General features: G+C 40.9%; 1 protein-coding gene and 1 non-coding gene across 2 annotated transcripts in view; one reads left to right on the top strand and one right to left on the bottom strand.

Moving 5' to 3' along the window:
• MROH2B (maestro heat like repeat family member 2B) overlaps positions 1-25485 on the bottom strand; it is a 70742-nt gene that overhangs the window by 16806 nt on the left and 28451 nt on the right. Inside the window, exons 19-29 of the mRNA XM_061129496.1 lie at positions 23942-24058; positions 20601-20708; positions 19892-20044; positions 16239-16265; positions 14820-14939; positions 14516-14595; positions 9518-9653; positions 9319-9414; positions 6035-6124; positions 5522-5642; positions 1047-1144 (exon numbers count right to left, since the gene is read on the bottom strand). Coding sequence (XP_060985479.1) covers positions 1047-1144; positions 5522-5642; positions 6035-6124; positions 9319-9414; positions 9518-9653; positions 14516-14595; positions 14820-14939; positions 16239-16265; positions 19892-20044; positions 20601-20708; positions 23942-24058 — 1146 coding nt within the window. The remainder of the gene's footprint in view (positions 1-1046; positions 1145-5521; positions 5643-6034; positions 6125-9318; positions 9415-9517; positions 9654-14515; positions 14596-14819; positions 14940-16238; positions 16266-19891; positions 20045-20600; positions 20709-23941; positions 24059-25485) is intronic.
• Positions 11238-11344, top strand: LOC133046913 (U6 spliceosomal RNA). The gene has a single exon (XR_009690608.1). It is a non-coding gene; the product is annotated as a U6 spliceosomal RNA (small nuclear RNA).

The raw sequence follows: 25485 nt of genomic DNA, 5'->3' as shown, positions 1-25485 counted from the left end.
AAGGAGATTTTGTAAGTTAGAAAAAATGCTTAGTTCTCAAGAAAGTACCCTTCTCTCTGTTATTGTTCTAATGACCAATTTTGTTGTTTACTGCCCTCAGTGGGTAATTACCATAGTACACATATAAATCCATAATGTCTGCATTGGGAATAATGCTGTCTCACACAAGTTGTACATTTCACACCTGCCACATTGTCTGTAGTGGTTTTGACTCTTCTCTTCAAATCCCTCTGCTGGTTTTTTATTTTTATTAGAGTGAAACCAAGGTTCTTAATAAGGCCTTGGAAGGCACTTAAATCAACTCTGGGCTATCTCTTGGATCTCATGACCCACTTCTTTCTCCACCTCAGGGCCTTTGCACATATTGTTCCCCCCTTTGCCTGGAATGTTCTTTCCAGATATCTTTGTGGTTCTCTCTTTCTGAGTTGTGATCCCTAGGGGATCTGCGCCCACCTTACTCTTTATTCCCTCCCTTGACTTTGTGTTTCTCACTTATCACTACCTGACATCAGATTTATTTTGCTGCTCCATCCACTAGGACATAAACTCAATGAGGGCAGGCATTTCTATCCTAAGATCCTGGAAAATAGCCTGGCACGTGGTAGATGCACAGGGCACATGAGGTGAATGAATAAGTGACTGAATAAATGAATGAATTGATTGACCAATTCTCATAGCAGCTCTGAGAGGGAGGTTATGCATTTTTTTAAGATGAGGAGATAGATCACAGGGCACACACACTTCAAGGGGTGCACACAGAATACATCTGACTGACTCCAATGCCCATTTCTCTCATTTTACCCTACTGCCTCCTTCACCTGGAGAGGACTGCATGGTTCCCTAGGTTTCGCGGAGTTTGAAATGAGATTAGCAGGTGTTGCCTGTATACATGGACCCAGATATAATGAATGGACAAAAGTCTTTTATTTCGCTAGAATGACTAGACTGTTTGCCCTCCTTGGTAGAGGAGCGTATACAGCTGACTCATTTCAAAATCAACCCAGAATCATCCTTATGTCCCTTGATCAGTTCTCCACATCTATTACCTTTGCTATTTTGGAGGAAATCTTGATCTGGACCTGCACATCATCACATTGCAGCCCTTCCTGCAAATCCTGTAGTCTTTCTACTTCCAGGTGAACACCTACAATCAACAAAGGGTGACATGGGAGTTCAAAGAGCTGAAAGGGGTTGAAGAGACGGTTTATATTTTGATGTGACACTAATTCAGCTGCTGGACGCCCTTAACAAATGCATGAAAGCCTCTCTGATGAGCATAAGAGCAAACACTGATTGAGGAGTTTCTGCATGCTGAAAGCATGCTAAATACTCTGATCTCATTTATTACTCCTAGAGATCATCTGAGGTTATTTGCAGTTGAGAAAACTGACACAGAGAGATGTGAAGTCATTTGGCCAGGTCATGCAGGGAGTGAAAATAGAGGGTTGGAACTTGAACCCTGGTCTGACACCACTGCCGAGGCTCTTACTACTCTGCTCTACTGCTGGATCTGGTGGAGTTCTATTCTGCAGTGAGCTTCTGTTGAAGGGAATGATAAGGTAACCATTGTAATCATTGCACTTGTGTGATTGTTGATATGGACTTGTATTGCAGACCTCAATGGTAATGATTTTCTGTTTGTTGTTTGGAGTTAGTAATTGGTGGAAACTCACACCTGAACCACTCTCTGGGAGGTAGCTTAGCCTCATGGATGGAGGCCCTGGGCTCAAAGTCCAGTTTCACTGCTTTCAGTTGTCCAAGCAACTGGTAAATTTCTCAATTTCTGATCTATTATTTGCATTAACAATGGGCTGAACAACATCCACAAATATTAAGTGGACATTTAATTCAGTAAAACACTAGTTACTTGTATTGAGTACATATTTAATTTAATGATCATATTCTTTCTCTCTCTCTCTCTACCATGTTTATTTGATCAACCAGGAAAAAAAGTTAACATGAATAATGAAGTATGGTACTTCCTGCTAACAAAGAATATTTAAGAACTGGAACTTTGCATGTTTCAGGAAAATAAAGGAACCTAAAGGGAGAAATATAGATCTGATAGAGCGCCTAAAGAACTATGGACAGAGGTTCATAACATTGTATGGGAGACAGTGATCAAAACCACCTCCAAGCAAAAGAAATGCAAAAAGTCTAAATGATTGTCTGGGAGGCCTTAAAACAGTTGAGAAAAGAAGAGAAGCAAAAGGCAAAGGAGAAAAAGAAAGATAAAACTATCTGAATTCAGAGTTCCAAAGAATAGCAAGGAGAGATAAGAAAGTGTTCCTAAGTGAACAATGCAGAGAAATAGAGGAAAACAATAGAATGGGGAAGACTAAAGATCTCTTTAAGAAAATTAGAGATACCAAGGGAACATTTCATGCAAATATGGGCTCAATAAAGGACAGAAATGGCATGGACCTAATAGAAGCAGAAGATATTAAGAAGAGGTGGCAAGAATACACAGAAGAACTAAACAAAAAAGATCTTCATGATCTGGATAACCACAATGGTGTGATCACTCACTTAGAGCCAGACATCTTGGAGTGAGAAGTCAAGTGGACCTTAGGAAGCATCACTATAAACAAAGCTAGTAGAGATGATGAAATTCCAGTTGAGCTATTTCAAGTTCCAAAAGATGATGCTGTGAAAGTGCTGCACTCAATACACCAGCAAATTTTGAAAACTCAGCAGTGGCCACAGGACTGGAAAAGGTCAGTTTTCATTCCAGTCTCAAAGAAAAGCAATGCCAAAGAATGTTCAAACTGCCACACAATTGCACCACAAAATGCTAGCAAAGTAATGCTCAAAATTCTCCAAGCTAGGCTTCAACAGTACATGAATCGAGAAGTTCCAGATGTTCAAGCTGGATTTAGAAAAAGCAGAGGAATCAGAGACAAATTGCCAACATCTGTTGGGTCATAGTAAAAGCAAGAGAATTACAGAAAAACATCTAGTGCTTCATTGACTATGCCAAAGCCTTTGACTGTGTGGATCACCACAAACTGGAAAATTCTTAAAGAGATGGGAATACCAAACCACCCAACCTGCCTCCTGAGAAACCTGTATGCAGGTCAAGAAGCAACAGCTAGAACTGGACATGGAACAACAGACTGGTTCAAAATTGGGAAAGCAATACATCAAGGCTGTATATTGTCACCCTGCTTATTTAGCTTATATGCAGAGTACATCATGGGAAATCCTGGGCTGGATGAAGCACAAGCTGGAATCAAGATTGCTGGGAGAAATATCAATAACATCAGATATGCAAATGACATTATCCTTATGGCAGAAAGCAAGGAGGAACTAAAGAGCCTCTTGATGGAAGTGAAAGAGGAGAATGAAAAAGCTGGCTTAAAACTCAACATTAAAAATTCAAAGATCATGGCATCTGGTCACCTTAGTTCATGGCAAATAGATGGGGAAACAACAGAAACAGTGAGAGACTTTATTTTCTTGGGCTCCAAAATCACTGCAGATGGTGACTGCAGCCATGATATTAAAAGACACTTGCTCCTTGGAAGAAAAGCTGTGACAAATCTAGACAGCATATTAAAAAATAGACATTACTTTGCCAATAATGGTCCATATAGTGAAAACTATGGTTTTTCCAGTAGTCATGTATGGATATGAGAGCTGGACCATAAAGAAGACTGATCATCGAAGAATTGATGCTTTTGAACTGTGGTGTTGGAGAAGACTCTTGGGAGTCCCTTGGACAGCAAGGAGATCAAGCCAGTCAATCCTAAAGGAAATCAGTCCTGAATATTCACTGGAAGGACTGATGCTGAAGTTGAAGCTCCAATAATTTGGCCACCTGATGTGAAGAGCTGATTCAGTGGAAACGACCCTGATGCTGGGAAAGATTGAAGGCAGGAGGAGAAGAGGATGACAGAGGACGAGATGGTTGGATGATATCACCAACTCAGTAGAGTTTGAGCAAGCTCCAGGAGATGATGAAAGACAGGGAAGCCTGGCATGCTGTAGGCCATGGGGTCACAAAGAGTCAGACATGAACAACAACAGAGGAAGACCAGGCAGAACAATAATAGAATTCCTTTCTTCCTATGAGGTCCTTTTGTGGTACATTTCTTGTCTTATTAGAATGGTCCCTTAATTCTCACCTCTTTAATTCATTTGTTTTCTGGCTTTGATAAAATCATACACCCTTCATGAATTATCTTCCCAAACCCCAAGGGACTGTCAGATCTGTTCAGGTTCTGCTGAATAGTTTTCCCCTATTGACTGACTCTATCATCTGCCCTCAACCAAATCCCACCTTCTGTCTTTCACACACTTTTAGCATGCAAATTTAGAATTGTTATATCTTTGTGTTCCAGCATCAGAACAGTGCCTGACACACAAAAAGGCGCTCAAATATTTCCCCAGGGGCTTCCTCTGTAGCTCGTTGGTGAAGAATCTGCCTGCAATGCAGGACGCCAGGGTTTGATTCCTGGGTTGGGATGATCCCCTGGAGAAGGGATAGGCTACCCACTCCAGTATTCTTGCCTGGAAACTTCCTTGGACAGAGGAGCCTGGCAGGCTAGAGTCCATGGGGTCGAAAGAGTCGGACACAACTTAGTGGCTAAACCACCTCTTTCACCTTCATCAAGAGGCTTAGTTCCTCTTCTCTCTCTGCCATAAGGGTAGTGTCATCTGCATATCTGAGGTTATTAATATTTCTCTCGGCAATCTAGACTCTTAATGCTACACCTAAAAAAATGAAGAGTCTAGTGTAGGCATGAGTGGCTGTCAAGCTGGCTGAGGGATCCAGGCTGCACCTGGTCTGGAGGGAAGTGTATGCAAGGCAGGTTCCACCTCGGCAAAACACGTGCTGATTTAATCTGGATTTTTTTTTCCATTTATTTTTATTATTTGGAGGCTAATTACTTTACAATATTGTAGTGGCTTTTGTCATACATTGACATGAATCAGCCATGGCTTTACATGTATTCCCCATCCCGATCCCGATTTAATCAGGAAGCCCTGAGTGTTGGTTTCAGCCTGATACAGAGGTTTTAAAATTCCTTCTATTTCCCGACATTGATAGTTATTTACACATCCCGGCAGAGCAGGCATAGGTCCTGCTATGCAAGCTACAAAAACCTCCACAAAGTTCTCTCTCTTAGAGAACTCTGAAATTCACTTAGCACCAGGATAATAGTATGATTTCCTCTGAAAGAAAACTGTGTGGTAGAAAAAGCTTTGCTAATATGCCCAATTGGGTGTGATTTAAATCAGACACTCTCAAAACATTCTACCTGTTTTAATGGATCTTTATGATGCTTTGGTGCTATTATCTTTATTTTTAAAAAAAACCAAAAAGCAGAGCCACTGAGGAAAAAAGATCTAGGAGAGAGAGAGAGAGAAATTGTGTGACATCACTCAGAAATGACTGAACTAGGGGAGGAGAAAGAGAGAAAGAGAGGAAGGAGAGAGAGATCTACAAAGAGAAAAGCTGAGAAAAATGAAAACAGGTATCTTCTCTGCATCTGTGAGGTTCCCATCCTTCCCTCACCTTTTATACAGAACAGACCAATAGCTGAACTAGCAGCAGCCTGGCGGATGGAGGGCAGGGTGTCACAGGAGTGAGGAGCCAGGAGGCCGAGGAGTGAGCCGATCTTAAAATTCTCTGGTGCCTGCAGGATAAAGGAGGATCCCGAGGTGATGGGGTGGCTTGATGATGTTCCAGGATAGTCCATCCCAACACTGGATATTAAGTTCTTGTTTTCTCCATGCAGATCCTTCGAATAAAATGGAATCTCGGACTTTCCAAGCGGACAGGCAAGCAAAGACAACTGAATCGCTTCACTCCCCTCCCCCCCAATCCCCACTCCCCGCCCCCCACAACCCCTCAGCCGCCCCGTGATTGCACTCACAGTGCTGTGGGTTAGGGTGGACCTCAGGGTGGTTCTCTGGAAAAACTGCCTGGACGGGAGATCCATCACACAGGAGTTTTGGATTCCATTGGCCTCCGAGGTCCTTGTTGTTAGCAAGCAATGACATCCACCCATTCCAGGGGCTTACTCACCTCGACATCATTCGTCAGCACTTTCGCAGTGATCTGGAAGGCTCTCTCTCTTTCCCAGTCTTTTTGTGAGACAAGCCACATTCGGAGAAGCTGTTGGTCAAAGAGTACAAGTTCAGTTCACTTTAGTTGCTCAGTAGTGTCCAACTCTTTGCAACCCCATGAACTGCAGCATGCCAGGCCTCCCTGTCCATCACTTACCCAAACTCATGTCCATTGATTCGGTGATGCCATCCAACCATCTCATCCTCTATTGTTCCCTTTTCCTCCTGCCCTCAATCTTTCCCAGCATCAACGTCTTTTCAAATGAGTCAGCTTTTCGCATCAGGTGGCCAAAGTATTGGAGTTTCAGCTTCAACATCAGACTTTCCAATGAACACCCAGGACTGATCTCTTTTAGGATGGACTGGGTGGATCTCCTTGCAGTCCAAGGGACTCTCAAGAGTCTTCTCCAACACCACAGTTCAAAAGCATCAATTCTTCTGCGCTCAGCTTTCTTTATAGTCCAACTCTCACATACATACATGACTACTGGAAAAACCATAGCTTTGACAAGATGGACCTTTGTTGGCAAAGTAATGTCTCTGCTTTTTAATATGCTGTCTAGGTTGGTCATAACTTTCCTTCCAAGGAGTAAGCGTCTTTTAATTTCATGACTGCAGTCACCATCTGCAGTGATTTGGGAGCCCAAAAAATAAAGTCAGCCACTGTCTCTACTATTTCCCCATCTATTTGCCATGAAGTGATGGGACCAGAACGATGATCTTAGCTTTCTGAATGTTGAGCTTTAAGCCAACTTTTTCACTCTCCTCTTTCACTTTCATCAAGAGGCTCTTTGGTTCTTTGCTTTCTGCCATAAGGGTGGTGTCATCTGCATATCTGAGGTTATTGATATTTCTCCTGGCAATCGCAATTCCAGCTTGTGCTTCATTCAGTCCAGCATTTCTCATGATGTCCTCTGCAAATAAGTTAAATAAACAGGGTGACAATATACAGCCTTGACGTACTCCTTTTCCTATTTGGAACCAGTCTGTTGTTCCATGCCCAGTTCTAACTGTTGTTTCCTGACCTACATACAGGTTTCTCAAGAAGCAGGTCAGGTGGTCTGGTATTCCCATCTCTTTCAGAATTTTCCACAGTTCATTGTGATCCACACAGTCAAAGGCTTTCACATAATCAATAAAGCAGAAATAGATGTTTTCCTGGAACTCTCTTGTTTTTTCGATGATCCAGCGGATGTTGGCAATTTGATCTCTGGTTCCTCTGCCTTTTCCAAAACCAGCTTGAACATCTGGAAGTCCACATATTGCTGAAGGCTGGCTTGGAGAATTTTGAGCATTACTTTAGTAACATGTGAGATAAGTGCAATTGTGTGGTAGTTTGAGCATTCTTTGGCATTTCCTTTCTTTGAGATTGGCATGAAAACTGACCTTTTCCAGTCCTGTGACCACTGCTGAGTTTTCCAAATTTGCTGACATATTGAGTGCAGCACTTTCACAGCATCATCTTTTAGGATTTGAAATAGCTCAACTGAGATTCCATCACCTCCACTAGCTTTGTTCATAATGATGCTTCCTAAGGCCTACTTAACTTCCCATTCCAGGATGTCTGGCTCTAGGTGAGTGATCACACCATCGTGATTATCTGGGTCATGAAGATCTTTTTCGTACAGTTCTTCTGTATATTCTTGCCACCTCTTCTTAATATCTTCAGCTTTTCTTAGGTTCATACCATTTTTGTCCTTTATTGAGCTCATCTTTGCATGAAATCTTCCCTTGGTATAACTTTTTTATTGAAGAGATCTCTAGTCTTTCCCATTCTATTGTTTTCCTCTATTTCTTTGCATTGTTTGCTGAGGAAGGCTTTCTTATCTCTCCTCACTATTCTTTGGAAATCTGCATTCAAATGGGTTTATCTTTCCTTTTCTCCTTTGCTTCTCGCTTCTCTTCTTTTTACAGTTAATTGGTAAGGCTTCCTCAGACAGGCATTTTGCTTTTTTGCATTTCTTTTTCTTGGGGGTGGTCTTGATCCCTGTCTCCTGTACAATGTCATGAACCTCCATCCATAGTTCATCAGGCACTTGCCTATCAGATCTAGTCCCTTAAATCTATTTCTCACTTCTACTATATAATCATAAGGGATTTGATTTAGGTCATACCTGAATGGTTTAGTGGTTTTCCCTACTTTCTTCAATTTAAGTCTGAATTTGGCAATAAAGGAGTTCATGATCTGAGCCATAGTCCACTCCCAGTCTTGTTTTTGCTGACTGTATAGAGCTTCTCCATCTTTGGCTGCAAAGAATATAATCAGCCTGATTTCGGTGTTGGCCATCTGGTGATGTCCATGTGTAGAGTCTTCTCTTGTGTTGTTGAAAGAGGGTGTTTGCTATAACCAATGCATTCTCTTGGCAAAACTCTATTAGCCTTTGCCCTGCTTCATGTTATACTCCAAGGCCAAATTTGCATGTTACTCCAGGTGTTTCTTGATTTCCTACTTTTGCATTACAGTCTGCTATAATGAAAAAGGCATCTTTTTGGGGTGTTAGTTCTAAAAGGTCGTGTAGGTCTTCATAGAACTGTTCAACTTCAGCTTCTTCAGGGTTAATGGTCAGGGCATAGACTTAGATTAGCATGATATTGAATAATTTGCCTTGGAAATGAACAGAGATCATTCTGTCATTTTTGAGATTGCATCTAAGTACTGCATTTTGGACTCTCTTGTTGACTATGATGGCTACTCCAATTCTTCTAAGGGATTCCTGCCCACAGTAGTTGATATAATGGTCATCTGAGTTAAATTCACCCATTCCAGTCCATTTTAGTTAGCTGATTCCTAGAATGTCAACGTTCACTCTTGCCATCTCCTCTTTGATCACTTCCAGTTTGCCTTGATTTTGGATCTAACATTCCAGGTTCCTATGCAATATTGCTCTTTACAGCATCAGATCTTGCTTCTATCACCAGTCACATCCACAACTGGGTGTTGTTTTTGCTTTGGCTCCATCCCTTCATTCTTTCTGGAGTTATTTCTCCACTGATCTCCAGTAGCATGTTGGAAATATTGATCTCCTTTCCTTAGTAACTTTCATATTCATCCCCTCTTGTTCTCTCACTCTTGCCCTCCCTCTTCTGGAATAGGGTGCTGGCCTCCCCACAAACACTGTGTAAGTGGGCTGGCTCTGTGGTGTTGGTGGGGGGCTAGGTGGGTCAGGCTGGACGAGTCCCCTGGACGAGGCTGAGTTTGGGGGTGCCCTGGAGCACAGGTTAGGGCCCATGGGACCTACTCACATTGAACATTTCTTGGCAGTCCTCTGCTTTCATGCTATCCCACATCATGGTCTTCAGCAGCTTTCCGAGAGCATCCATGGATCGTTCATAGAGAAACTGAAATCGAAATGAGTGCGAGTGAGGCCGAGGGCAGCATGTTCATTCAAGTTCATTCATTCTACCTGGCTCTTCACCCTCCTCCAGCCTTGCCCCCACATACTTGGATGTGCTCCTTGTCTTTGTCTGTCTCGCCCTCATTTCTGAGTTTTTCCAGGGGTGGAAGGGGCAGCAGCCTCCGAATATTCTCCTCAAGAATATTAAGATGTTCATTCAGTGCGAGTTGAGGTTTCAGTTTACTGAAACGAGAACCAGTTGGAGGAGTGGATATTATATCACCAAACAACACATATCTCAGTCGAGTTCCCGAGAACTGAGGATCTGAAGGGGCTTGAAGGGGTCAGATGCATTTCTGATGGGAATACAGTGTTGAAGGAGATGGTAACAGGAGTAGAGAGAGATTGGGGACATAAAACCAGACTGTAGGTCTAATTTATTACAATGATAAACAAACCATCACTTGCTTGGTATTACTTAACCCTTTATTATATGACCTAGCATTTATCTACTTGTTTTTTTCAGCACTCAAGTTATGAGTACATGTGTGTGTGTGTGTGTGTGTGTGTGTGTGTGTGTGTGTGTGTGTGTGAGATTGAGAGAGAGAAGAGAGATTCTAAGTTTGGAGCAGTGAGTTTTATCAATTTCATATGTCCTCTCATGTCATATGCAGTCCCTGGTCACTCAGTCTGGAAAGAATCCACCTACAATGCTGGAGACACAGGTTTGATCCCTGGGTGGGGAAGATCTCCTGGAGAAGGAAAGAGCAACCCCCTCCACTATTCTCTCATGGGAAATCCCATGGACAGAGGAGTCTTGTGGGCTACTCCCCACGTAGTTGCAAGAATGGAACACAACTTAGTGACTAAACCACCACCTATACACACATGAGTAAATGACACTGGAACCTTCCTTTTCCTTTCTCACTATCTGACATATAGTATAGACATCACGAGGATATAGAGAAACCTGGACATAACTTAGGAAAATGTAAGTATTCAATAAATATGAAAAACTCCATTTGTTATTAAATAAATGTAAGTTAAGGCAATACAACACTGTTTGTCCACAACAAAATTAGCAAAGAAATAAAAAATGATGACACTGTCAGAGAAGGGGGAAATTGGTTCTCTGGATGGCTCAGCTGGTAAAGAATCTGCTTGCGATGTGGGAGATCTGGGTTTGATCTCTGATTTGGGAAGATCCCCTGGACAAGGAAAAGGCTACCCACTCCAGTATTCTGGCCTGGAGAATTCCATGGACTACAGTCCATGGGGTTGCAAAGAGTCTGATACCACTGATAGATTTTCACTTTCACTTTCACAGAGGAGTAAAAGTCAGTAAAGCTGGGACAGCTTTATTGACTATTAAATGTGTTGATATATAGTGTGCAATCTTCTCATCCTTATTGTCTGGCTGGCTATGTAAAAATATCAACTTATTGAGGCATAATTTATGCACAACAAGCTGCATCCATTTAAAGTGTGCAATCAAATAAATTTCACACTCACGAAATTACCACTGTAATCAATATAGAACATTGCTATCAGTCCCCAGTTTTTCCTGATGCATCTTTGCAGTTCATCTGTTCCTCCACCCTGGCCCAAGGTAACCACTGATTTGCTTTCTGTCATTAGTCTTCAAGTTCTACAGGTGTCCTGTCCATATGAGGGAAGCCGTTAGCTACATGTGGCTTTTGAACTCTTGAGTTGTTGCTGGTTTGATTTAAAATACACTGTAATTGTAAAATGCACTGGATTTTGAAGATGTAGTATGAAAATCATGTAAATCATCTTATTAATTCTCTATTTTAAATACATGTTGAAGTGCTCGCTTTGGCAGCACATATACTAAAATTGGAACGATACAGACAAGATTAGCATGGCCCCTGCGCAAGGATGACACGCAAATTCGTGAAGCGTTCCATATTTTTAACCACTTGTAAAAGAATGAAACTAGAACACTTTCTAACACCATACACAAAAATAAACTCAAAATGGATTAAAGATCTAAATGTAAGACCAGAAACTATAAAACTCCTAGAGGAGAACATAGGCAAAACACTCTCCGACATAAACCACAGCAAGATCCTCTATGACCCACCTCCCAGAATATTGGAAATAAAAGCAAAACTAAACAAATGGGACCTAATGAAACTTAAAAGATTTTGCACTACAAAGGAAACTATAAGTTAGGTGAAAAGACAGCCCTCAGATTGGGAGAAAATAATAGCAAATGAAGAAACAGACAAAGGATTAATCTCAAAAATATACAAGCAACTCCTGAAGCTCAATTCCAGAAAAATAAATGACCCAATCAAAAAATGGGCCAAAGAACTAAACAGACATTTCTCCAAAGAAGACATACAGATGGCTAACAAACACACGAAAAGATGCTCTACATCACTCATTATCAGAGAAATGCAAATCAAAACCACAATGAGGTACCATTACACGCCAGTCAGGATGGCTGCTATCCAAAAGTCTACAAGCAATAAATGCTGGAGAGGGTGTGGAGAAAAGGGAACCCTCTTACACTGTTGGTGGGGATGCAAACTAGTACAGCCGCTATGGAAAACAGTGTGGAGATTTCTTAAAAATCTGGAAATAGAACTGCCATATGACCCAGCAATCCCACTTCTGGGCATACACACTGAGGAAACCAGATCTGAAAGAGACACGTGCACCCCAATGTTCATCATAGCACTGTTTATAATAGCCAGGACATGGAAGCAACCTAGATGCCCATCAGCAGATGAATGGATAAGGAAGCTGTGGTACATATACACCATGGAATATTACTCAGCCATTAAAAAGAATTCATTTGAATCAGTTCTAACGAGATGGATGAAACTGGAGCCCATCATACAGAGTGAAGTAAGCCAGAAAGATAAAGACCTATACAGTATACTAACGCATATATGTAGAATTTAGAAAGATGGTAATGATAACCCTATATGCAAAACAGAAAAAGAGACACAGATGTACAGAGCAGAATTTTGGACTCTGTGGGAGAAGGCGAGGGTGGGATGTTTTGAGAGAACAGCATCGAAACATGTATATTATCAAGGGTGAAACAGATCACCAGCCCAGGCTGGATGCATGAAACAAGTGCTCGGGCCTGGTGCATTGGGAAGACCCAGAGGGATGGGATGGGGAGGGAGGTCGGAGGGGGGATAGGGATGGGGAATACATGTAAATCCATGGCTGATTCATGTCAATGTATGATAAAAGCCACTACAATATTGTAAAGTAATTAGCCTCCAACTAATAAAAATAAATGGAAAAAAAAATAAAGTCAATACCAGGCCAAAGGGAAAAAAAAAAAAAAAAACAAAAGAGAAAGAAATGAGAAAAATGGACAAAGGATCAAATATTTTTCCCAAGAAGATATGCAAACAGGCAATAAGCCTATAAAAAGATGCTCAAAGTCATTAATCATTTGAGAAAGGCAACTCAATGCTACAATGAGACACCATATTACACCCATTAGGATGGCTACTATAAAAACAAACAAAAATCAGAAAGTGATGTCAAGGATATGGAAAACTTAGGACACTTGTGTACTGTTGGTGAATATAAAATAGTGCTCTGCTATAAAAAACAGTATGGTGGTTCCTCAAAAGAATAAAAACAAGCTTGCCATCTGATCCAACAGGCTGACTCATGAGTATATGCAAAATAAGTAAAAGCAGGGTCCGGAAGAAATATCTATGTACCTATGTTCATAGCAGCATTATTTACAGTAGCCAAAATGTGAAAACCCCCCAACAGATGAATGTCCAATAGATGAATGGATTAACCAAGTACAGTGTACACATCAAACAGAATATTGTTCTGCCTTCAAAAGGAATGAAATTCTGATACACCCTACAACATGAATGGACCTTGAGGACATTATTCTAAGGAGAATAAGTCAGGCATCAAAAGACAAATACTATATGATGCTAGTGACATGAGTCATCTAAAGTATAAAACTCACAGAGACAGAATATAGGGCGGTAGTTTCCAGGGCTGATGGAAGGAGGAAATGAAGAGTTGATTAATGGGTAGAGAGTTTCCATTTGGAAAGATGAAAAGATTTCTGGAGATTGGTTACACAATCATGTAAAAGTACTTAACACTACTGAACTGTACACTTAAAAATGGCTAAGATGATAAACATGTATATTTTACCACAATAAAAAATTTAATGAAAAATGAATGATATTTGTGAAGAATTGGAAATAACATGGGAATATGTAAGATGAGGAAAAAAAAATAGGATCAAAATTATGTGCAGAGCAGAATCTCAGCTCTGTAATCAACATGGACAATTAGGAATAAAGAATTGAAGAAAATATACCAAAATTTTGATAATAGGGTAGGCTTAGGTATGATTTTTACTATTTTTAAAGAATCTCTGCAGTTTCCAAGTTTTAACAGTGAACTTCTATTTCTTTTACTGCAGGGGAAAATATTATTTTTTAAAATGTGCTTAAAATTATCATTTTCTTCAGGCATAGTGCTGCTAACCAAACCTGGGTATGATTAAGGCTTTCATAAGTTTTTAATGGGAAGATTAAAATTTGCCTATAGGCCAAGAGAAATTATTTTTGTACAGAAATTTCAGTCATCATATATCAATAAATCTGACTTTTATAAGCAGCTTGCTAGTCCCTGTCAGTCATCAAATGACCAGGCTCTCAGTCAATTCTGTCACTTTGGAAAAAGAAAAAGCTCCCATTTGAAATAACCTATTGATGAATTGGGCTTCCCAGGTGGAATTAGTGGTAAAAGAACCCACCTGCCAATGCAGGAGACGTGAGACATGGGTTTGATCCCTGGGTTGGGAAGATACCTTGAAGGAGGGCATAGCAACCCACTCCAGTATTCTTACCTGGAGAGTCCCATGGACAGAGGAACTTGGGGGCCTATAGTCCATAGGGTCACACAGAGTCAGACATGACTGAGCAACCTTAGGTAAAATGCACGCATTGATGAACTGTGTCCTTTTCGTGATGGTGCACTAGAGTCTGCACTGATCAATATCAGTTGATCAGAATTAGTATATGGGGGAGGAAATTTTTATTTTTTTCAATGAGAAGAGACAAAAAATTCTCTACCTGAGGTATCTAATGGCGATTAAGGCTTTCCACCGAATAGGGCTGGCCAAGGAATCCAGAGGCTCATCCCTGATGAAGTCCTGCAACACAGACAAGGTGGTGAACCATCTCAGGGAGGACTAGGGGAGTTTCTAGATGCATTGATGTGGAAGCCTCATTGGACTGTTGGGTGCCCTCAGGCAGAACCATGGCAAAGTTCTGTTCCTAGGGACTGGCGAGTTTTACCCACTTTAAAAAAAAAGACAACTTGCACTCTTGGTAATTAACTTCTTAGGATCTTGCCCATGTCCTTCCACACACTCACCAGCATGTAACCCAGCAGCACCTCCTTGTAGGAGAACTTGAACTTCTCATCCTCAGCATCCTGGACAGCAATACCAATCTCTGTGATACTTCTGGTAAAACTCATCTGCAGATCCATGTCCTAAAGGAAAATGACTCACAATGCAAGTCAGGGTCTTAGGCACTGCACCCGGTTCTACAAATGTTTGACCTATGGTTGAAATATGCGCCCAGACAGCAGTGACACTGTGCTTCCTTTGCCATTTTCACCTCAGTCTCAGATCCAAGTTGCAGGGAAGTTGAGAAACTATGGTCAGTCTCCAACCCCTGCCTCCACCATGGACTGAGGATTCTCTACAACAGTGGTTTTCAAACATTTCTAACCAGGATCAAAATAAGAAACAGTTTACAAATCTACCCGGTACTTATATGAATTTTATATATATATATAAAATGCATGTATAATGTGGTGTTGGAGAAGACTCTTGAGAGTCCCTTGGACTGCAAGGAGATCCAACCAGTCCATCCTAAAGGAAATCAGTCCTGAATATTCATTGGAAGGACTGAGGCTGAAGCTGAAGCTCCAATACTTCGGCCACCTCATGAGAAGAGTTGACTCATTGGAAAAGACCCTGATGCTGGGAAAGACTGAAGGCGGGAGGAGAAGGGGACGACAGAGGATGAGATGGTTGGATGGCATCACCAATACGATGGACATGAGTTTGAGTAAGCTCTGGGAGTTGGTGATAGACAGGGAAGCCTGGCGTGCTGTAGTCCATGGGGTCACAAAGAGTTGGACATGACTGAGTGACTGAACTGAACTGAATGCATGTATATAATACATGATGTATATATATATATATTACATAACTGAAATAAAAGTTTTGTGATACTTATTATTGCTATATATAATCATTTTCTTTCTTTTTATTTTTTAAATTATGAAAGTATGATAACACATTTACAGGAGACTTGGAAAATACAGAGCAAAGTTACATACAGTTTCACCATATATTACAATTATTTTTTAAGTAGAAATATTAAGATTTTTAGTTGGAGTTTCAATATCAAACTCTCAAAAATTATCTTCTATTCCTCTTTTATTTTATTACAAAAAATTGCTGGTTGTGATCTATTAGATATATTAAATTGATTTCCTGATCAATTGTGGGTCATAACCCACCGTTCTAAGAACACTGTTCTGGTTTACAGTCAACTTCCAAACCACCTAGAACCAAATACAGTTCCTTGTTCTGTCTTAAATTAGGCTCAGGAATCCTTACTTCAGAATTGGATTAATTAGTTAAATTTTGGGATTCTTTCCTGTGGAATCAAATCAAGAGAACATTTTTGCTTACTGTACTTTCAGGGAGCATAATTTGTATTCAAATATACTTATACTCAAACACAGGTATTCAGATATATCAAATATATCACCTACCTTGTTCACCACAGACATGCCCAGAACCTGAAAAAAATCAGAAGGAAAGGCAGATACTAGAGCAGCAGTTAGAGTGCCTTCACCCCAACCAAAGACCCACGCATCAACCTGAAGGACAGCAGTGAGGCAGGATGTTCAGCCTTTCCAAGTGGTGGGAGCTGTTACCTCCCTCCCTTGGTTTCAAAGGGACACCTGTGTATTGGTGGATTCTTTGCCCTGGATGAATCATGACTAAACTAAAAAAGGCAGCACAAGGATCTCAAGCCTTTGGATTTCAGGCTTCTCATTTTAAAAAGGCTCTATCAGACCTTGGTAAGAAAAAGGGCACAAAAGCTCTTGGCAGAAAGAGCAATGAAAACTTATAAAATGAAAGTTAATGCAGCAGCTGACTTTGGAGCTGAGATATAGTCAGTTCTGCGACAACACCTGTGTTGAAAATGCAAATTTGTTACAATGAAATTGATGTACGAGGGAATACTTTTAGCGTATTCTGAATTTTGAGTTTGCTTATGTGCAGTTTTGTCTGTGAGGGCAAAAAGGTGAACCAGATGAACTGAGCCTGAGGAAGACCTGCACATACACCACAAACGTCATCAGCTACCTCTCTTTACTGTGTGTGATGAGTTGTTCTCACCCAAATCTGGCATTACAACTGTCTGTCGGATTTCAGATAGCCCTCCTTCCCACCACCATTTCATAATAGCTCACAAATTGTGCAGTTGACTTCAGGGTTTTTTTAAGGAAAATTTTCATCATTTGTTAGTAGTATTTATGTACTTCCTGTTTTTAAAATTACTTTTGAAAATTAAATTCTTGTTTTTCTTAAACTGTATCATTGATGGGGCTGTTGAATATTGTACCACTCATCTCATTTCCCCCACTATCCCTGTGGTTTTTCCTGTTCTCTCTTGCACAAAAGTTGCATTTTAGCAGAGTTGTCTTACCTTAAAGTGTAGTGATCCTTATCTAAAACATCTTTATCTCCTTTCTATTTTATTGTTACCATAACTTTACTCAGTGATGGGCTTAATATAATATAAAATACCTTCTTTAACTATGTTTTCAGTTCTCATCATTATTTATCAAATTTTGGGTGTGTAGCATCAGAATCACATTTAGAATCTAAAATGACAGATTCAGTGATCTACCCCTGAAGACTGATTCATTGTTGTTGTTCAGTCGCTAAGTTATGTCCAATACTTTGTGACCCCATGGAATATAGCACACCAGGCTTCCTGTCCTACACCATCTCCTGGAGTTTGCTCAAATTCTTGTCCATTGAGTCCATGATGCTATATAACTATCTCATCCTCCACTGCCTCCTCCTTTTGCCTTTACTCTTTCCCGACAACAGGGTCCTGTCCAGTGAGTTGGCTGTTTGCATCAGGTGACCAAAGTATTGGAGCTTCAGTTTCAGTATCAGTCCTTCCAGTGAACATTCAGAACTGATTTCCTTTATGATTGACTGGTTTGATATCATGCAGTTCAAGGGACTCTCAAGAGTCTTCTCCAACACCACAGTTCAAAAGCATCAATTCTTTGGTGCTCAGCTTTCTTTATAACCTGACTCTCACATCAGTATATGACTACTGGAAAAACCATAGCTTTGACTAGACGTACCTTTGTCAGCAAAGTAATGTCTCTGCTTCTTAATAAGATGTCTAGGTTGGTCATAGCATTTCTCCCAAGGAGTAAATGTCTTTTAATCTCATGGCTGCAGCTACCATCTGCAGTGATTTTGGAGCCCAAGAAAATAAAGTCTTTCACTGTTTCCATTGTTTTCCCATTTATTTGACTTGAAGTGATGGGACCAGATGCCATGACCTTGAATGTTGAGTTTTAAGCCAGCTTTTTCATTCTCCTCTTTCACTTTCATCAAGAGCCTCTTTAGTTCTTCTTCACTTTCTGCCATCAGGGTGGTGCCATCTGCATATCTGAAGTAATTGATATTTTCCTAGGAATCTTGATTTCAGCTTGTGCTTCATCCAGCCTGGCATGTCACGTGATGTACTCTGCATATAAGTTAAATAAGCATGGTGACAATATACAGCCTTGACGTACTCCTTTTCAAATTTGGAACCAGTCTGCTGTTCCATGTCCAGTTCTAACTGTTGCTTCTTGACCTGCAAACAGATTTCTCAGGAGGCAGGTCAGGTGGTCTGGTATTCCTATCTCTTGAAGAACTTTCCACAATTTGTTGCAATCCACAGAGTCAAAGGCTTTGGCAAAGTCAATAAAGCAGAAGTAGAAGTTTTTTCTGGAACTCTCTTGCTTTTTCTAAGATCCAACAGATGTTGGCAATTTGATCTCTGGTTCCTCTGCCTTTTCTGAATCCAGCTTGAACATCTGGAGGTTCTTGGTTAACGTACTGTTGAAGTCTGGCTTGGAGAATTTTGAGCATTACTTTGCTAGCATATGAGATGAGTGCAATCGTGTGGTAGTTTGAGCATTCTTTGGCATTGCCTTTCTTTGGGACTGGAATGAAAACTGACCCTTTCTAGTCCTGTGGACACTGCTAAGTTTTCCAAATTTGCTGACATATTGAGCGTAGCACTTTCACACCATCATCTTTTAGGATTTGAAATAGCTCAAGTGGAATTCCATCACCTCCACTAGCTTTGTTCATAGTGATGCTTCCTAAGGCCTTCTTGACTTCCCATTCCAGGTTGTCTGGCTCTAGGTGAGTGATCACACCATCGTGATTATCTGGGTCATGAAGATCTTTTTTGTATAGTTCTTCTGTGTATTCTTGCCACCTCTTCTTAATATCTTCAGCTTCTGTAAGGTTCATACCATTTCTGTCCTTTATTGAGCCCATCTTTGCATGAAATGTTCCCTTGGTATCTCTAATTTTCTTGAAGACATCTCTAGTCTTTCCCTTTCTCCTGTTTTCTTCTATTTCTTTGCATTGATCACTTAGGAAGGCTTTCTTATCTCCCCTTGCTATTCTTTGGAACTCTGCCCAAGATCTTACAAAAGAAACAAATCACTAAACTCCATTTCATAATCAAGTTTTCTCTTCCCATATGTCCTCACTTTGCAGACAAAGGTCCATATAGTCAAAACTATGGTTTTTCCAATAGTCATGTACAGATGTGAGAGTTGGACCATAAAGAAGGCTGAGAGTTGAAGAATTGATGCTTTCTAATTGTGGTGCTGGAGAAGACTCTTGAGAGTCTCTTGGACAGCAAGGAGATCCAATCAGTCAATCCTAAAGGAAATCAGTCCTGAATATTCATTGGAATGACTGGTGCTGAAGCTGAAGCTCCAATACTTTGGTCACCTGCTGTGAAGAGCTGACTCACTGGAAAAGACCCTGATGCTGAGAAAGACTGAGGGCAAGAGGAGAAGGGTACAACAGAGGATGAGATGTTTGGATGACATCATTGACTCAATGGACATGAGTTTGAGCAAACTCTGGGAGATGGTGAAGGACAGGGAAGGCTGGCTTGCTATAGTTCCTGGGGTAGCAAAGAGTGGGACATGACTGAGTGATTGAGCAACAATAATATGTTCTCATCTTCCAAATGTACCAGATCCTATCTTCCCTTTGGTCTGTATCCTTTGAGGATGAAGATTTCCAAGAGCTGAGCTCCTCTAATGTTTGGGAACCCCAGTCTTGGAAATTGAAGTGGCCCTGTGTTGGCTATTACCCGAGAGCACTGGCCGTAGAGAAACAGGACTTGGGATACAATGTCCTGATCAAGCCTGGTTAGGAGTTGACTCTTGGGTGCATGGAGGGCCACGGCTCCATAGATTACCATGACATCAGTTTTGCTCAGGCTCTTTTTCCCAGAGAAAATACCCTGAAGAGGAGAAAAGAGAGGCATGAAAAATACAACTGAAGGAGTTTCTTTTCCTCTCATGATTTTTCCTAATCCTATGGGCCACTATGGGAGTTAAGAAATGGGACTGGGATTATTAAAATGAGTCTGAAGCTGATGCACTTGCTGATATAAATTTAAACACCCAAAACGGTGGATCTACCAGGCTTTAACAGAGGTACTTGTGAGAGGGCTTGCATTCATTTTTACTCATTTATTCCTCCTCTTTAGGGGAAGCAGAGTGTATGCAATGGAAACTGTCCATGAGGCCTGAGGAGCCAGTAGAGGGACAAAACTAGACACACGCAGAGCTCCTCAGGGCCTCCCAGGTCAGCATGAGTGACAGAAAATGGAGGAGACTTGTTATCTAGCTGGTCATTCTACAGGGCTTGGGCTCAGATGGTTCCAACCTGATATAAAGACCTGGGGATGGGAGCAAGTATGATATGGAGAAAGGATGTCCACGATGGAGTCAGTGTCACTTGGCTTTGCAATGACCAAGGGCTTTGGAGGAGACGGATATTTTGTTTTTTTTTACCTTACATCGATTCATGAAAAACTTTTCCCGATCTTGGAATGTTTTAAGAACTTTTAAGACAACTTCAAAGTGTTTCTCAGCACAGTATCCTAAGATAGATGCTATTCCCTAAAATCAGAAAAGACAGGGCATTTTGATGCATCAGGAACTCTAGGTACTGGAGAAATAGGAGTCAACAGAACACACCAAACTCTTGAGTGTAAAACCAGGGGAAGTCACAAGGAAGTGAGATAAAGTGAATATGTAAATCCAGTAAGCATATAAATATATAGTATGTCAAATGGTGATAAGTGCTGTAAGAAAAGAAGAAAAAAGGGTAGCTTCTGCAAGTTGGGGGAGTTGGCAATACAAATAGACTAGCCAGAGAAGTTGTCAATAAAAGGGTGACGTGGAGAAGAGCCCCGAAATAAGCAAGCGAGTGAACCAGTGGACTTCCTGGAAATGAGAGTTCCAAACAGAGAGAGTAAGTGTAAAGGTACTGAGGTCCACCAAGGAGGGCAGATGGAACAAAGAAGTGCAAGATGAGGAAAGTGGGGGGTGGTCTGAGTAGGGTCTTTTAGGCCACACTCAATACTTTGGATTTTTAATCTTAGACCAGTGGGAAGCAAGTGGAGGTTTTCTTGAGCTGGAGTTGACTATAATTTCTACAGGATCACTCTCCTGCTGAAACTTTTCCTTGAAAAGTGAAAGTGTTAGTTGCTCAGTCCTGTCTAACTCTTTGTGACCCCGTGGACTATAGCCCTCCAGGTTCCTCTGTCCATGTGATTGCCCAGGCAAGAATACTGGAGTGGGTTTCCATTTCCTTCTTCAGGGGATCTTCCTGACCCAGGGATACAACCCAGCTCTCCTGCATTGCAGGTGGATGTTTTACTGTCTGAGCCAGCAGGGAAGCCCAAGGTTAACTTCACCCTTAGGTGGTTAAAATGCTGAAAGCTCCTGTTTCACACTCTGTGTTCATAGTTCCCCCTTGCCCACATTCCACCTCTCTTGCTTCAGGCTCACTTCACCACTGTACCTTCATGCCAGTTTGTTCATGAGTCCTGATTTGCTTCATTTGGTTGCATAACCTTGCTAAAGCCAGCATGAGAATCCAGGCACTAGACTTCTGTCATCAAGCTCTCAACCAGCACTGTTCTTAGATATCAGGTCTTACACCCTCTACTACCAGGAGATGCTTGGAAGAAACATTTAAAGGCTGGTGGCCTGGTGTCTCTGTGTTCCTTGGTCATTGTTCCTTGGTTCCTTTATATCCCAAGGTGTAAACCTCTGCGTTTTTCCATTTCTGGGTCTTCTCACCCCAAAGTGCTCTGTGTTTCTCCTCTCCCGACCCATCTTCCTAACTTCTTAACTCCCTCTCCAACTTTCCAACTCTGACCTATGTCCCACTGTCTTTCTATCGTGTAAGTCTGGCAAACCCCAGGCCCTGGATAAATCTGACTCTCAATCTTGTGTATCACCTATCTGTATACCTCATTTGCTGGGGAAAAAAAATGACACCACTGAGAAAACTGCTGGAGTAGAAGATGATTTCAACCCCCCAAGGGGCCCTCAAATCCGCACACGTATCTTATTTGTCTTCTTTAATCTATTTTCTCTCTCCAGTTCCTCACAGTTGTCATTTCAGATCTTCTCTCCTGAAACTCCTTACTAAGCATTTTCTATGAAAAAGAACTTTGAGGAGTCTATTTTCCTTTATTTTATTTGGAGAAACTTGAGGGATGCAGGCAATGTGTTGTGGAGGCAGGATTTGAATCCAGCTGGTCTGACACCAGAATCAGAGCCTGGGTGTCACCTGAGTGAGAGAGTCACTGTTAGGAGAAGGAAGGCCAACTGATGAGTGAGACCTGGAGAGTTATGTGTTAACTCCTCACCAACCCAGAGGCCATTTGCTAAATGATTTGAGTGTGCAGGATACACTCAAGAACTTGAAGCAAAGTTAAGTAAAAGAGGCATTTGAGAAGCTTAAGTGGATGTCACAAAGTTCATCTTCTAAGGTTTGTGAATCCCTCAGACTTTGAATGATGGCCATATGGTATGCTTGGATCTAAAATAAACTTAGTTGTTTCCTAGCCCAGAGCAGAACTAAAAGGGCAACTAGAATGGAAATAATGGTGCTAGGAATAATGTCAGTGAGAAATATTTGAAGGCTGAATATCTGAGATGGAAAAAATAACTAACAAGAATTAAAGTCAGCTTTAAAAGTTCAGGAAGTATAGTGTTTTCTAGCTATTTACAATGGGGCAAGGACCCTAAACACCTGAGAATTCCTGAGAAGGGCATATAAAAAGACAGACTATGATAATTTATTTTTTACTAGCAGGTCTTTATTCCTGAGTGGTTTCTTTTCTTAAACAGACATTTTCCTTTTCTTCCACATTCACATATGCTCTCCAGCTTTGACTAGGGTAGGGAATAGGCAAAAGCTATTTGCCAAAGCTCTCCAGGTTATACTTATATTTTCTCTAGGAGGAAAACCAATGATACATACCCTTACTTTCAGCTTACACGTTTAATGATTTCAATACTTACAATCATACCTTTATGTTACAAAGCCAAGGTCAAAATATTTTTAAAATACTCTTATTGAGTAGGAGTGACTGAAATTCATTTTTCACTATTTTCACAAATCTGATTAGATAATGAAGCACTGATTTTTAAATAGGGAAGCCTCAACCTAAATGTCCATCAACAGATGAATGGATAAAGAAGATGTGGTACATATATATGATGGGATATTACTCAGCCATAAAAAGCAATGAAATTGGGTCATTTGTAGTGATGTGGATGGACCTAGAGTCTGTCTACAGAGTAAAGTAAGTCAGAAAGAGAAAAACAGATATTGCATATATTTGGAATCTAGAAAAATGGTACAGAGGAACCTATTTGCAGAACAGAAATGGAAAACGCAGTTGTAAAGAGCAGACAGGTGGACCCTGAGGGGAAATGGGATGGGATGAATTGGGAGAGTAGCATTGACATATGAATATATACTACGATGTGTAAAATACATAGTAGGAAGCTGCTGTAAAACAAACACAGGGAGCTCAGCCCGGGCAGAACAGTGGGTGAGAGGGAGGCTCAAGTGGGAGGGTATATATGAATACATATAGCTGGTTCATGCTGTTGTAGAGCAGAAAATAACACATTGTAAAGCAATTATACTCTAAAAATAATAATAAATAGGGAAGCCTCATTTTTCTGAAAAATTCTGTTGGACTGTTTTGAATGTATGCATGGATAATTGTGGATAAACAAAATATTAATGTAAGAACTGCCAGAGGTTTTCCAGAGGGAATTCCTTATCATTGTCACGAGAGGAAATTGAGAAAAAGTGGTCCCACCTGTCGTTGGTCCCCCAGGGGGTGGGGAGCAGCCAGAAATTCCTTAATCTGTGAGCTTACAAAGTCCACATCTTGGCAGGATGCTAAGGTGGTTCCCAAGGCTTTCCAAAGAAATTTCTGGAAAACAAAGGACAAGCAACAAAATGTTAAAAGTTGGAAAGCAAGACTGATAAAAAGTAGAAAGAGTAAAAACAGTCCTTCAAAAAAAAAAAGACATTGAGTTGACTTAGGACTGCTTACTTATCAAGCACTTTCACGTACTGTCCCTTCTTCAAAGTGTTCCCTCCCCACAGGTTCTGTCCGCTGCCTGTGTTCTCCTGCCTTCCTCTGCTGTATGCCCTGCCATCATAATGATACCTTTTATTACCTACTGTGATTTTTAATTTTCTTATTGTCTCTACGCTCAGAATTTCAGTTCTTGGTAGCAGAGGTTTTACTGATTACCTGCTATGTACAAATAAGTGTTAATAAGTGCTTATTGAATAAACATGCTCAATGAAAATTTGGGTTATTTTGAAGGCAATGTCATCTGACATTTTCAGACTTCACAGTATATTGACTTGGTTTATAGTTTAAGAGATTTAACAGTAGTTTTGAAAATAATACCGTGGATTCTCTACCATTCTCTCTCTCCAGAAGTGCTGTCAGAAAGGTGTTAGGAATGAAGCAAAAAAGTCACACAAGAACTTTCACATACACATTGTGTCTTCAGTAATGAACAGTGAGTAAATTGGGGAATGAAAGCTCCCAATGGAGGAACAGTGGTGAAGAGCATGTCAGGAATCATTCTGTGGCTTCCACCACCTCTACAGGTGGTAAGAATGTTGGGTTCATTATGTCAGCCCTACGCTGGGCACCTCTGTAGTGTTGGGATGGAGAAAAGGCAAGTAGAACAGACATTGCTTCCAGTCATCTTTCACTGGAGGCCATGTAGCGTTATTGACTAGGGACATGGGACAGCCCTGCAGTAGCTTGTGTTTGAAAATTATAGCACATGCCTGGCTGTAAATAGGTGTATGAACACGCAGGTATATATTGCAACTTAATACCAGATTGGCGTCTTTTAATTTAGAATGTCCATCTTGTTATAGAAAGGAGAGAAAAGTGGCCAGTTGGAAGTCCACTCCAAAAACTCTGCAGAGCTCAAAGGATTGTAGCTATTGAGTGGTCATTAGTGATCAGAAAGGATCTATGGCACAGGAGGAATGGAAAATCTAGGAGTAACAGATAAATTGGTACATTCAGGAGAAATTATACAGATTAATCTGCTTTGGGATGAGAGGGGGCCATAAGGCTATAAAACAGATGGAACAGAGAAAGAGTAGACTTGATCAGAGTAAGAATCTGATGAGGAAGCATCCACTCATTCTCAGTTGTCTAGGCAAAAGATCCCCTAAGTAGGGCCAAAGCTGCTAGAGTCTATTTAGCTTCATCTTGGGAGAAGGGCAGGAAAGAGTTGGGAAAATCTTGTGCTGCAGCAATATTGATTTGATGAAGGAGCAAAATATATTATATTATAATATAGCTTCAGTGCCTCCCAGTAC

Source organism: Dama dama, chromosome 25, assembly GCF_033118175.1.
Source record: "Dama dama isolate Ldn47 chromosome 25, ASM3311817v1, whole genome shotgun sequence".
NCBI lineage: Eukaryota > Metazoa > Chordata > Mammalia > Artiodactyla > Cervidae > Dama > Dama dama.
This window is presented reverse-complemented; position numbering and strand designations above follow the sequence as displayed.